The 15,074-nt window shown below is 52.2% G+C and overlaps 1 protein-coding gene across 1 annotated transcript in view; it reads right to left on the reverse strand.

Moving 5' to 3' along the window:
- Positions 1–15,074, reverse strand: part of LOC137591632 (potassium voltage-gated channel subfamily H member 8-like) — a 27,856-nt gene continuing 12,782 nt past the window's right edge. Inside the window, exons 2-13 of the mRNA XM_068309755.1 lie at positions 8,885–9,118; positions 7,201–7,326; positions 6,867–7,009; positions 6,447–6,705; positions 6,201–6,358; positions 5,920–6,127; positions 5,256–5,600; positions 4,951–5,150; positions 4,351–4,600; positions 2,923–3,137; positions 208–437; positions 1–119 (exon numbers count right to left, since the gene is read on the reverse strand). Of these exons, the coding sequence (XP_068165856.1) occupies positions 116–119; positions 208–437; positions 2,923–3,137; positions 4,351–4,600; positions 4,951–5,150; positions 5,256–5,600; positions 5,920–6,127; positions 6,201–6,358; positions 6,447–6,705; positions 6,867–7,009; positions 7,201–7,326; positions 8,885–9,118 (2,372 nt within the window). The 3' untranslated portion in view covers positions 1–115. The remainder of the gene's footprint in view (positions 120–207; positions 438–2,922; positions 3,138–4,350; positions 4,601–4,950; positions 5,151–5,255; positions 5,601–5,919; positions 6,128–6,200; positions 6,359–6,446; positions 6,706–6,866; positions 7,010–7,200; positions 7,327–8,884; positions 9,119–15,074) is intronic.

Genomic DNA, 15,074 nt, shown 5'->3' on the forward strand with positions numbered 1-15,074 from the left:
ATTGGGTCCGGGCCGGGACCCCCCCTGGGGCAGAAGTCCAACCTCTGGGGGGAGCAGACGTGGGGCTCCGCCTCCATCCCGTCCAGGAACCTGAGGACAGACGGAGAGGACGACACTAGCTAGCACGCCACAGAGTTAGCGTTAGCAGCAAGGAACCAATGAGGCTCCAGTTCCAAACTAGTGGCCCCTGGGGGCTACAGCACTTACCGGGGGCCGAGGCTCCCTGGGACCAGGAGACCCCCTGCTGGGCGGCTCCGGGCCGGCAGCAGCGGCGAACGCAGGGGGGAGCGTACGGGGGAACGCAAGCCCCGCCCCAGCCTCCCCAGGGGGGGCAACTTGGGGAGGGGGGAGTGCTCGCCCTCCGACCCCGACCCCTCCTCATCCTCCCTAATGGACGGCATCATCTTCACGATCCCACCGTTACTCTCACACTCCACCTGAGGACGCATACACACACACACACACACACACACAACCACACACACACACACACACACAACCACACACACACACACACACAACCACACACACACACACACACAACCACACACACACACGTCATCATCATTTAGAGCCTTCATCAAACAGCGTCAGGAGTCAGTAGAAGTTCTTACACTAAAACACGTTCTCCTTCTGATAACATGACAAGGCAGGATTCACACCTGATGACTCATGGGTTTCTGCTGCTCACCACCAGTATCATTATCATCATCATCATCATCACCATCATCATCTTCATCACCATAATCATCATCATCACCATCATCACCATAGATAGATAGATAGATAGATACTTTATTAATCCTGGAGGAAATTGTATATATCCACTGCTCAGGCATTAAATAACAAATAATACTGGATAAACACCAGGAGAAAAGGAAACACTGACATCACAGGACATACCACAAGACATACATTACACTAACAGACAGGCACATGCAGCACTAACAGGACTTATATACTAAACTATAACTACAATATAAACAGTATAAAATTTAAAAATATTACAGTATTAAAATATAAACAGTATAAAATAAAATCTAAACAGTATAAAATTGAATTAAAATATAAAACAGTATAAAAAATAAATAAATTTTATATATATATATATATATATATATATATATATATATATATATATATATATATACAACAGTATAAAATTACATTTAAATTAAATTAAATCCATATTCAACCGCGTGCTGACCTCGCCACCTCCCCCCCGCTCCTCCTCTCTGTGGATGAGGTCCATAATGAGGTCCACCATAATCATCATCACCATCCTCACCACCATAATCATCATCATCACCATCATCACCACCATCATCATCACCATCATCAACACCATCATCATCACCATCATCATCATCACCATCATCACCATCATCATCATCACCACCACCGCCATCATCATCATCATCATCACCATCATCACCACCATCATCATCATCATCATCACCATCATCACCATCATCACCACCGTCATCACCACCATAATCATCATCATCATCACCATCACCATCATCATCATCACCATCATCATTATCATCATCATCATCATCACCATCACCATCATCACCATCATCATTATCATCATCATCATCATCATCCTCCGTGATTAATAAAGTATCTATCTATCATCATCATCACCATCATTCACCCTTTACTTCTTTTAATTCTCATTCTGTGTTGTGATTGGTTGCTGAGGTCTGGGGTTAAGGTTACCCCCCCCCATCTATTTGTTGTCTCTGTCTCACACTCTGCTGGTATTTTTAGATCACACACATTTAATTTTAGCAGCGGTTTGTCTGCAGGGAGCTGAAAGAAGGGTCGCTTCAGTGTGTGTGTGTGTGTGTGTGTGTGTGTGTGTGCACGCATGTGTGAATGTGTGATGCACATCCCTAACATGTATGATGTATGATCACTAACGTGCAGCACGTGAATGCAGCCCCCCCCCCCCTGCAGCATCCTTTCATCCTGATGTTTTCTGCTCTCGTCTCCATCTGGGTGATGCTCTATATTTATCACAGAGGGGTGCCCCCCCCCCCACACACACACACCCCCACCCCTCTGACGGAGCTATTTCCAGCCCCACGCTGCAGCCAGCGAAGGACACACGTTACCTCACTACTAGTGATAATATCTCAGGTTAGTATTACTAGTGTGACAGCATCACTAGTGTTAGTGATGCAGCAGCTCCTGCTCTCCGCTGAACCAGCTCACAGGGAACGTGAGACCCAGTGCATGCTGGGTATTCATGTGTGCACCACAGCTAGATCCATGTGCAGACCCCTGGCTTCTGGATGGGCTCATGTCTGCTGGCTGCAGCTCAAACGCCCCCCAGCCCTCCACCCCCCCATCCAGATGGCTAATCCTTTTCAAGTGCAAAGCGTCCCTCCCCATCGCTTAAGAGCTGGAAGGAGGGAGTCAGCGCACAGCTGAGACTCATCCCACCAACAGAAGGACTCGTCTCTCTGAGGCGTTAGGACACCGGTCCTCCTTCACTGGGGGGGGCACACTGTGAGAATAGAATAATGCTAGCATAATAATAATAATAATAATAATAATAATAATAATAATAATAATAATAATAATATAATAATAATAATAGTATAATAATAATATTAGTATAATAATAATAATAATATTAGTATAATAATATTATTATTATTATTATTATTTTATCATTTTATTTATTTTTATTATTATTATTAATAATAATAATATTAATTATTATTATTATTATTATTATTATTGTTATTGTTATTATTATTATTATTTTATCATTTTGTTTATTTTTATTAATAATAATAATAATAATAATATTAATTATTATTAGTCGGGTCTGATCTCTTCCGGTAGCTCAGAGCTTCTGGATCAGACAGACCAGGTCCTAGTGGCCCCCCCAGTGGGATCACACACCTCGGCGCCGTGACCCTCCCGTAGGTTGTAGGTCAGGTCGTGCTGGATCTCCGTCAGGAACTTGTGGGCGTAGTCGGGGTAGAGGCGGAGCACCTCCCGCAGGCCTCTGAGGCTGACGTGCTGCAGGTCGCAGTAGGTCAAGGCCTTCACACACGCGTTGGTCTTGATCACCTCATCCTGGGTCAGACAGTCTGAGCCAATCAGGTCGCCCCGGCCTGAGAAGCACAGATAGAGGCAGTTAGAGGTGGGGGGGGGGGGTCATTCCAGAGAGGACCTGGTTCTGGAGGTTCCTCTGAGGCAGCTTCCTGGTCCTGGACCTTCAGAGCTCCTTCTGCTAAACCAGTTAGCTTAACCAGCAGTTAGCGCTAGGCTAATGCTCCCCCATCTCTCACCTGATGATCCGTGACCTTAATTCAGAAGCACAGTTCCCACTGGGACAATTCCAATAGGAAATAACTGCTGTTTGGATCACCACCATCCTCATCCTCATCTGGATGTCTGCTAAGGTTTCATGGTGTGGTGACCAGAAACCAGAAGAAACCGGAGAACTTCTCTACAGGTTCATTAAAGACATCTTCAGGGCCTCAGCAGCACATTCTGTCACAAAACCAAGAACTTCACTTCTTCTTCTTCTTCTTCTCCTTTGGGCTTTTCCCTTCAGGGGTCTCCACAGCCAATCAGTGTCCTCCATCTAGCCCTGTCTTCTCATCCTCTTCTCTCACACCAACTACCTTCATGTCCTCTTTCTCTACATCCATAAACCTCCTCTTTGGTCTTCCTCTAGGCCTCCTGCCTGGCAGTTCAGAACTCAGCATCCTTCTACCAATATATTCACTATCTCTCCTCTGGACATGTCCAAACCATCTCAGTCTGGCCTCTCTGACTTTATCTCCAGAACCTCTAACATGTGCTGTCCCTCTGATGTACTCATTCCTGATCCTAACCCTAACACGGCCCATTCTGTCACAAAACCAAGAACTTCACTCATCTCAGCAAAAATCAAAGCTTCATCTTCATTTTCTTCATTATTAACAGGAATTGAGCCAATCAGAGTGGAGCTTCATTCCCTACCCGTCTGTCTGTCTGTTTGTCTCTCCGTCCATCCAGCATAGAACATTGTGAGACATGATTGGTTGGACCAGTGAAGGCCTAGACTAACCCAACAGATATGGACATGGTTTACTGGGCGTGGTTTACTGGGCGTGGTTTACTGGGCGTGTTTTACTTTGGTCTGGAGGTGGAGACAAAGGAGACCATTAAGGTTCAGGTAGCAAAACCACCCCAGCAGAAGACCAGCTTCACCTGGAATGTCTGCCCCCACCAGACAGACTATTTGCCCCGGGCAGAGGTGAGTGGAGGTGGACGGATCCTCAGGAGCCTCGTGGTGACACACAAACGTGACGCGGGACAAACGACGCTGAGTCTCACCCAGGATGGCCAGCACCATGTTGTCCTTCAGCACCTCCATGGAGCCCGAGCACACGAAGTAGATGGCCTGGAGGGCGTCGCCCTGGCGGATGAGGAACTCCCCAGGAGCAGAGAAGGAGGTCTTGATAATGAGGGACAGGGAGCGCAGACAACCCCTGCTGGCCGACTCAAAGAGCGGCAGCTCCAGGAGCTCCTTGTTCAGGTGCATGGCGATGTCGGCCCTCAGCTCGTCTGGGAAGTCCTTCAGCAGCTGTGGACACAACGGGGGGGACCTGAGCTCAGGGGGAGGAGGTGTGAACAGAGGTGTGAACAAGAAGCACCTGATGCTTCCATCAGGAGCATCGAAAGGTCAACCTCATTGACCAATGACATACCAGCTAAACATACCAGCCTCATCGTATCTCTGAAAAGACTCATCTAGACTTGATCTGTGTTTGAACACATCACGAGGGGCTCCAGGGTCTCTGGGGTCTCTAATCCCGCCTGACATAATCCCGTAAGAGCCAGTCGAGATTGCCCGTAGAGATTGGGAGAGTCTCAACTGCCCCAATCCAGGACCGGTTCAGTTTGAAGGAGGTCTAGCAGTCCAAAGCGTCCTACCTCACTGACGTCGATGCCGTTGTTGACAGACCAGGTAGTCTGGAAACACTCCATGACGCGTTGCTCAAGGGTCTTGGGCAGCCGGTGCACCCGGATGAAGTCCTTCAGGTCTTTGGTGCGGGTGTGGTAGAGGGAGCGGCGTGAGTACATCCTCTGGATGATGGCGGTCACGTTCCCGAACACCACGGCGTGCATCAGAGCTGCAGAAGAGACAGACAGGCCAACGACCAGCAGGTGGCGCCACTCATTCAGTTAGACAGCTCAACATGCATTCCCATCAGCCTCGGCGGTGTGGCCACGCCCACCTCCTATCAGCATGGTGCAGATGGAGAAGATCTTCTCGGCGTCGGTGTTGGCCGACACGTTTCCGAAGCCGACGCTGGTCAGGCTGCTGAGGGCAAAGTACAGCGACGTCACGTAGGAGCTCCTGACAGACGGCCCCCCGCCCAGGGTGCCCCCGGGGCCGGCCGGTGCCCTGGCACTGGGCCTGCTGCCGTTCCATTGGTCCAGCGCCGAGCCGTTCCACTGGCTGTGATTGGTCAGTCCTGTTGTCATGGCACCCTGAGGAGCCTCAGAGCCCACCAGCAGGGAGGTCAGCGGTGCCAGGAAGTAGGGTGTTCCCAACCGCTTGGCCAGTTCATGCAGCCAGCCTGGGGGGGAGATGTAGGGGGGGTTGATCAAGTTAGTCTTCACAACCGTTCAGATAGAAAGATGAAACCAAAAGCACATGACTCAGGCAGCAGAGGGATGGAGATGAGATGATGACCTTGACCTTTAGAAAACTAGATCAAGGTCAAATTTCGACTTTTGTACATTTTTTTGCAAATATCTCAGGAACCGGAGAAGACAGAAAGACGAAACAGACGACAGACAGACGAAAGCCAGAGACACAAACATGTATGGGTCACAGTAAACACACACACACACACACACACACACACACACACACACACACACGGGGACTCAAACCTATGTCCCAGGAGGCGGGGCTGTTGCTCTCGATCTCGCTGCGTCCAATGAAGTACCAGACGCACGCCATCCAGTGGGCCAGCAGGGCGAAGGTGGACATGAGCAGCGTCAGCACCACGGCGCTGTACTGGGAGTAGCGGTCCAGCTTCTGGAGGAGGCGCAGGAGGCGCAGGAGGCGCACCGTCTTCAGCAGGTGGACCCCGAAGTTCTGAGGGAGACGAGGCGATGGTTAGGAGGGGAAGAACCCGAAGGGGGGCGACGGGTTCCAGAGCGACGCCCACCACGCTGATGTTGAAGGCGTAGAGCAGGTCAAAGGGCAGCGCGGCCACCAGGTCCACGAACAGCCAGGAGGTGGCGTAGTGTACGCAGATGGAGCGCGGCTCGAACACCACCTGACCCGAGGTGCTGACGTAGGTGGTCCTGAAGTTCAGCACGATGTCTGCAGCACACACACACACACACACACACACGTCTGGGACCTGTTTCCATGGTGACGCTGCTGATGCTGCCTGTTACCCCCCCCTCACCAATGATGAAGAGTATCTCCACCAGGATGTCGCTGACGCTGGGGGGGTTCCGGGGCGCCGAGCCGCTGTCCTCCCGGATCTCCCCCGCCGTGAAGCACACGTTGTAGGGAACCGTCACGGCCACGTAGAAGGTCGCCAGCAGGATCAGCCAATCCCAGCCCGCCTTGAAGGCGCCGTAGTGGAGCAGCACGAAGCGAGACTTGTGCACGTCGGCCACCTTGTACTCCGGGATGGGGTTGGCGTTGGCCCCCAGAACGTTCTGGAATGGAGCGGAGAACCAACAGAGGTGGTGAAGACCTCCATCAGGAGCACATAGGTGTGGTTCTAGAACCTAGAGCAGATCGCTGGACCACAGAGAACCCGTCACTGGTCCTCTAGAACCCAGAATGGGTCGGGGCGACCACAGGGGACCCGTCTCACGTTGTTGATCTTCAGCTTGCTCTTGCTCTTGTCCTTCTGGAGGTGTCCAGACAGCTGGTACAGGACGGCTCGACTGCGACGGCGTTCCGTGTTGAAGCCTTGAGGTCGTCTGATCTGGTGGATCTCCGGCCCCGGTTCCTCATCTGGGAACAAACATGCAAACCAGGAAGGTCTACAGATTAGCTTCAGGTTGCCTCCTGCCCAAAACGCCGTCTACAGCCAGACTCTGTTGGTGTTCCTGGAGCTCCGATGATGTTAACAGAACCTGGACTCATGCGGAGCCGACCAGCCCCCATCACGTCTCCAGATGGATCTACACCTGACTGTCCCTCACCTGTGTCCATGCCGTGGTCCAGGTTCTTGCTCTCGGTGATGTCCTTGTGGGAGACCAGAAAAAGAACCACCTCGCTCTTCTCGTTCTTTATGGGTACGATGTCCAGCAGACACCAGAACCTGCATCCTGTTGAAGACCAGAGACGTGAAACACCTCAGGTTCTGAAAAGCCTGGACATGATGAGCCTTAGTGGATCTGATGGATCTGATGGATTTGATGGATCTCATGGACCTGAGTGGACCTGATGGACATGATGGACCTGAGTGGACCTGATGGTCCTGAGTGGACCTGATGGACCTGAGTGGACCTGATGGTCCTGAGTGGACCTGAGTGGATCTGATGGTCCTGAGTGGACATGATGGACCTGAGTGGACCTGATGGTCCTGAGTGGACGTGATGGACCTGAGTGGACCTGATGGTCCTGAGTGGACGTGATGGACCTGAGTGGACCTGATGGTCCTGAGTGGACGTGATGGACCTGAGTGGACCTGATGGACATAATGGACGTGATGGACCTGAGTGGACCTGATGGTCCTGAGTGGGCCTGATGGTCCTGAGTGGACGTGATGGACCTGAGTGGACCTGATGGTCCTGAGTGGACGTGATGGACCTGAGTGGACCTGATGGTCCTGAGTGGACGTGATGGACCTGAGTGGACCTGATGGACATAATGGACGTGATGGACCTGAGTGGACCTGATGGTCCTGAGTGGACCTGATGGACCTGAGTGGACCTGATGGTCCTGAGTGGACGTGATGGACCTGAGTGGACGTGATGGACCTGAGTGGACCTGATGGTCCTGAGTGGACGTGATGGACCTGAGTGGACCTGATGGTCCTGAGTGGACGTGATGGACCTGAGTGGACCTGATGGACATAATGGACGTGATGGACCTGATGGTCCTGAGTGGGCCTGATGGTCCTGAGTGGACGTGATGGACCTGAGTGGACCTGATGGTCCTGAGTGGACGTGATGGACCTGAGTGGACCTGATGGACATAATGGACCTGATGGTCCTGAGTGGACCTGATGGACCTGAGTGGACGTGATGGTCCTGAGTGGACCTGATGGACCTGAGTGGACCTGATGGACCTGAGTGGACGTGATGGTCCTGAGTGGACCTGATGGTCCTGAGTGGACCTGATGGACCTGAGTGGACGTGATGGACCTGAGTGGACCTGATGGTCCTGAGTGGACCTGATGGACCTGAGTGGACCTGATGGTCCTGAGTGGACGTGATGGACCTGAGTGGACCTGATGGTCCTGAGTGGACCTGATGGTCCTGAGTGGGCCTGATGGTCCTGAGTGGACGTGATGGACCTGAGTGGACCTGATGGTCCTGAGTGGACCTGATGGACCTGAGTGGACGTGATGGTCCTGAGTGGACGTGATGGACCTGAGTGGACCTGATGGTCCTGAGTGGACCTGATGGTCCTGAGTGGACCTGATGGTCCTGAGTGGACCCGATGGTCCTGAGTGGACCTGATGGACCTGAGTGGACCTGATGGACCTGAGTGGACGTGATGGACCTGAGTGGACGTGATGGTCCTGAGTGGACGTGATGGACCTGAGTGGACCTGATGGTCCTGAGTGGACCTGATGGTCCTGAGTGGACGTGATGGACCTGAGTGGACCTGATGGTCCTGAGTGGACCTGATGGTCCTGAGTGGACCTGATGGTCTTACCGCCCTTCTTGTAGAGGACGATCTCAGTCTTGAACTCTCGCCGTTCGTCCAGGGCGATCTGCATCTGTGAGGTGAGGCGGCTGCTGGTCTCGCTGCCGTACAGGAAGTGACACGTGCAGCTCTTCTGCATCACCTCGCCGCGGGCGAAGCCGGTCAGCTCGCAGAAGCCATCGGAGCAGTAGACGATGGGGTAGACGGACTGGACCTGAGCGTTCCCCAGGACGAAGTTACTGTCTGAGGAGACAACAGGAAGTAGAAACACCGTCAGAGCCCAGGGTGGACGGAGTGGAACGTTCCACACGTCTTACTGGTGTTAGTGTTCCTCTAACGCGTTGCTCATTCCTTCTCACGTTCCTCGGCCCCCTGCTGGCCCCCTGCTGGCCCCCTGCTGGCCCCCTGCTGGCCCCCTGCTGGCCCCCTGCTGGCCCCCTGCTGGCCCCCTGCTGAGCTCTGTGCTCACTCTGCAGAGCTCTCCTCAGGGAGGCGTCGACACGCCGACTGTTTTTCACTGTTTCTTTATCTGCTGAACGGTCCTTTGTTCATCCTGTGAGCTTCACCTCTATCTGCTCCATCACCTCCATCACCTCCATCTGCTCCATCACCTCCATCTGCTCCATCACCTCCATCTGCTCCATCACCTCTATCTGCTCCATCACCTCCATCTGCTCCATCACCTCCATCTGCTCCATCACCTCCATCACCTCCATCTGCTCCATCACCTCCATCACCTCCATCTGCTCCATCACCTCTATCTGCTCCATCACCGCCATCTGCTCCATCACCTCTGTCTGCTCCATCACCTCCATCTGCTCCATCACCTCCATCACCTCCATCTGCTCCATCACCTCTATCTGCTCCATCACCTCTATCTGCTCCATCACCTCCATCTGCTCCATCACCTCTGTCTGCTCCATCACCTCCATCTGCTCCATCACCTCCATCTGCTCCATCACCTCCATCTGCTCCATCACCTCCATCTGCTCCATCACCTCCATCACCTCCATCTGCTCCATCACCTCCATCTGCTCCATCACCTCCATCTGCTCCATCACCTCCATCTATTGTATTCTATTCTATTCTACTCTATTTTACTCTGTTCTATTTTACTCCAACTAATTTCCCTGATTGAACCTCCTGAAGGGATGAATAAGGTCCTATTCTATCCATCCATCCATCCATCCATCCATCCATCCATCCATCCATCCATCCATCCATCCATCCATCCATCCATCCATCCATCCATCCATCCATCCATCCATCTCACACATGTTCTTTGGTGATCCTTCCTCTCCATCTTTTCTATCAGTTCATCACCAGAGACCAGCAGGAACCAACTCCCCCTCCACTGCTGCTGGGGCCACCTGGGGCCTGTAGGGGGCCATGGGGGCCACCTGGGGCCTCTAGGGGGCCATGGGGGCCACCAGGAGCCCTATGGCACCCGGGGGACCCTCACAGGTAAACACACAGCATTGTGTGCTGACGTCACTCATCGGTCCACTCATCTGTTCGGTCCGGCTCCGGTAATCCGGTCCTCGTTTAACCGGATCAGACCCTCTGAACGGTGGGTCTCTGCTGAGGACATGAACGGGTTAATGACCGGGTTCGGTCTTTCACTCCGGTACTCACGGGTTCCGTCGAACCGGGTCGCGATGGTGTCCAGGAAGGTGTTCTGCGGGGCGATCAGCCCCCGCATGACGGGCATCCGGGAGCGGGTCGAGCCGCGCCGCTCCCGCCGCTCCGAGCCGTGGCCGTCGGTGGACACGAAGCCCGGCAGGAACCGGGACGACGTCCCCGGCGCCCCCCCGAGACCCTGGAGGAGGGCGCCGAGCCGAGACAGGCGGGACTCCACGGTCCGTGACGGGGGGGGGTCCTGCGTGGAGGAGACGAGAGGAGCCGCTGGAACCGGAGAGGGACCGGAGGACCGGAGAGGGACCGGAGGACCGGAGAGGGACCGGAGGACCGGAGAGGGACCGGAGGACCGGAGAGGGACCGGAGGACCGGAGAGGGACCGGAGAGGGACCGGAGGACCGGAGAGGGACCGGAGGACCGGAGAGGGACCGGAGGACCGGAGAACCGGAGGACGCTCACATCCACGCACGTGTGCTGCGGTCCCCCCCTCCTCTTCCTCACAAACACATCCTCTGGACACGTGTCCGGTGTGGCTCGTGGGGGGGTCCCGGTGTGGCTCGTGGGGGGGTCCCGGTGTGGCTCGTGGGGGGGTCCCGGTGTGGCTCGTGGGGGGGTCCCGGTGTGGCTCGTGGGGGGGTCCCGGTGTGGCTCGTGGGGGGGTCCCGGTGTGGCTCGTGGGGGGGTCCCGGTGTGGCTCGTGGGGGGGTCCCGGTGTGGCTCGTGGGGGGGTCCCGGTGCTCACCTGTCTCCGGTGTCAGACCGTCACACACGAGCTGGACGGAGGGCGCGAGACAATCCTGGACCCCCGCGTGAACCGTCAGAGAGCCCCGTGGGGGGGGGGGGGGGGGGGGGGCTGAATTCACTTTTATAAAGAATGACAGGAAACACCTGAAGTCTGATGGATGATGGATGATGGATGTGAGTCCTTCGTGTGTGTGTGTGTGTGTGTGTGTGTGTGTGTGTGTGTGTGTGTGTGTGTGTGTGTGTGTGTGTGTGTGTGTGTGTGTGTGTGTGTGTGTGTGAGTGATTGATTGATGGTCTTTCATGTGGCCCTGCAATGAGCTGGTGTCTCTTCTGGGGTGTCCCCCCCCCTCTCGTCCCGTGACTCCCGGGGCTGAAAGCAGCAGGGGGGTGACGACTCCCGGTGGTTCCAACAGCGTTCTGGAGGCTCACTGATCCTGTAGTGATGCAGCAGCGCCCCCTGCAGGACGTGACGCTGCACCACCAGAGCTACTGAGACATCCGAGAACAGCTCTTTATTGACACATTTAATATTTACCAAGTATGAATGGGGAGGGAATGAATGAATGGCTTGTGAGTGGAGGGGGCGTGGACAATGAGGCACACCAGGTTCCTCTCAGCCTTCATCAGCCTCACTATGAAGCTGGTCCTGACTCACTACAGTTCCAGATAGTTCCGTCTTGTTCGGTAGCGCAATCCAGAGAACTGCATTCTTGTCAGTACCTCTTGTTTCCAGTCAGGAGCTGAACTAATTCCTATTTTCTTATTGGTCGTAGTTCAGTGCCTCATCGCCTCCTGTTCCTGGAGCACCAGCCTCCTGCCACCACCAGGCTACCTGCTACTGGTTTCTGTGTTCCTGCACATTTTCCTTTGTAAATAAACTCTGTACTTTTATCCACCTGTCTCCTGCAATTTGGGTCCACAACAGTCTTCAGGCAGCCCCAGCAGTTATTATTATCATTATTATTATCATTATTATTATCATTATTATCATTATTATTATCATTATTATTATCATTATTATTATCATTATTATCATTATTATTATTATTATTATTATTTTCATTATTATTATTATTATTATTATTATTATTTTCATTATTATTATTATTATTATTATTATTACTACTACTACTACTATTATTAATGCTTCCACAAGAGGACACAAGCCAGTGTCTTATTGTGCCGGTCCCAAGCCCGGATAAATACAGAGGGTTGCGTCAGGAAGGGCATCCGGCATAAAACTTTTGCTGAATCAAAGATGGGAATCAAACCTATGACTTCCATACCGGATCGGTCGAGGCCCGGGTTAACAACGACCGCCATCGGTGCTGTTGACCTACAGGGCGCCGGTGGAAATTGGATTACTGTTGGTCGAAGAAGGAGAGGAGGAAAGTGTGTTCGTAGGAAGAGAGAGAAGAGGAACACCAAGAGTATAGGACTGAGAGTAGGGACGTTGAATGTTGGAACTATGACAGGAAAAGGTAGAGAGTTGGTTGACATGATGCAGAGGAGGAAGGTAGACATACTGTGTGTCCAGGAGACCAGGTGGAAAGGTAGCAAGGCTAGAAGTTTAGGAGCAGGGTACAGGTTGTTCTATCATGGTGTAGATGGTAAGAGAAATGGAGGAGGAGTTATCTTGAAGGAGGAGTTTGTTAGGAATGTCCTGGAGGTAAAAAGAGTGTCAGATAGAGTGATGAGAGAGAACAAAGACTAGAAGAGGTGACTGTTGTGGACCAGGATGTAGCAAAGATCAGTCAGGATGAAGTGAGGAGGGCATTGAAGAGGATGAAGAGTGGAAAGGCAGTCGGTCCTGATGATATACCTGTAGAGGTATGGAAGTGTCTAGGAGAGGTGGCAGTAAAGTTTCTGACTGGGTTGTTCAACAGGATCTTAGATAGTGAGAAGATGCCTGAGGAATGGAGGAGAAGTGTGCTGGTGCCCATTTTTAAGAACAAGGGAGATGTGCAGAGTTGTGGCAACTACAGAGGAATAAAGCTGATGAGCCATACAATGAAGTTATGGGAGAGAGTAGTGGAAGCTAGACTAAGGGCAGAAGTGAACATTTGTGAGCAGCAGTATGGTTTCATGCCAAAAAAGAGAACTACAGATGCAGTATTTGCTTTGAGGATGTTGATAGAGAAGTACAGAGAAGGCCAGAGGGAGCTGCTTTGTGTTTTTGTAGATCTGGAGAAAGCTGATGACAGGGTGTCCAGAGAGGAACTGTGGTATTGTATGAGGAAGTCTGGAGTGGCAGAGAAGTATGTTAGAACGGTGCAGGACATGTATGAAGACTGTAAGACAGTGGTGAGGTGTGTGTAGGTGTGACAGAGGAGTTCAAGGTGGAGGTGGGACTGCATCAGGGATCAGCTCTGAGCCCCTTCTTGTTGCTATGGTGATGGACAGGCTGACAGACCAGGTTAGACAGGAATCTCCATGGACTATGATGTTTGCAGATGACATTGTGATCTGCAGTGAGAGCAGGGAACAGGTGGAGGAGAAGCTAGAGAGGTGGAGGTTTGTCCTGGAAAGGAGAGGAATGAAGGTTAGCCGCAGTAAGACAGAGTACATGTGTGTGAATGAGAGGGACCCAAGTGGAAGAGTGAGGTTAGAGGGAGAAGAGATCAAGAAGGTGGAGGATTTGAAGTACTTAGGGTCAACAGTCCAGAGCAATGGAGAGTGTGGAAAAGAGGTGAAGAAGCGTGTCCAGGCAGGATGGAACGGGTGGAGGAAAGTGTCAGGTGTGATGTGTGATAGAAGAGTTTCAGCTACAATGAAAGGAAAGGTGTACAAAACTGGTGAGACCAGCGATGGGTTTTGGTCTAGAGACAGTGTCCCTGAGGAAAAGACAGGAGACAGAGCTGGAGGTAGCAGAGATGAAGATGCTGAGGTTCTCTCTGGGAGTGACCAGGATGGATAGGATCAGGAATGAGTACATCAGAGGGACAGCACATGTTAGAGGTTCTGGAGATAAAGTCAGAGAGGCCAGACTGAGATGGTTTGGACATGTCCAGAGGAGAGATAGTGAATATATTGGTAGAAGGATGCTGAGTTCTGAACTGCCAGGCAGGAGACCTAGAGGAAGACCAAAGAGGAGGTTTATGGATGTAGTGAAAGAGGACATGAAGGTAGTTGGTGTGAGAGAAGAGGATGAGAAGACAGGGTTAGATGGAGGACACTGATTGGCTGTGGAGACCCCTGAAGGGAAAAGCCCAAAGGATTATTATTATTATTACAGTGGTTCCTCTACTTATGAAATTTCTCAACAGCAAAATATTTCCTCTAGTTACGAAAGAAATTTCGACTTACGTAAGATAAAAATACAGTATCGGCTGATACTCGCAGCTCCCACAGGTTCCTGAACGCAACATTCTTATAGCTGCTCTGCCATTGGCTATTACCTAGCATCCTGGCATCCTATTGGCTAAGAGGGACGTCTGCGTGGAGCTAGATAGGTGTCTATGCAGCGTCCTCATTCGGCCCTCGACCCATGAGGTGTTCTGATAGTTTTACGTAAACATATTAACTTTTAAAACGGAAAAGGGAAAAATGTGACCCTGCCCGGAGGAAGCCCGGGGGTTTCGGAGGCTTCACACTTGGCTCCGGTTTGCAGCCGAGTGTGAAGCGGCGGGGATGAGGATTAGCACCTCCAAATCTGAGGCCATGGTCCTCAGCAGGAAACCGGTGGACTGCCTTCTCCAAGTGGGGAATGAGGTCACAAAGAGGGAGCTAAACCGAGAGGCAAAGCTCTCCATCTACCGTTCAATCTTCGTTCCTACCCTCACCTATGGTCATGAGCGATGGGTCATGACCCAAAGAA

Source organism: Antennarius striatus, chromosome 24 (assembly GCF_040054535.1).
Source record: "Antennarius striatus isolate MH-2024 chromosome 24, ASM4005453v1, whole genome shotgun sequence".
In the NCBI taxonomy this organism is placed as follows: Eukaryota; Metazoa; Chordata; class Actinopteri; order Lophiiformes; family Antennariidae; genus Antennarius; species Antennarius striatus.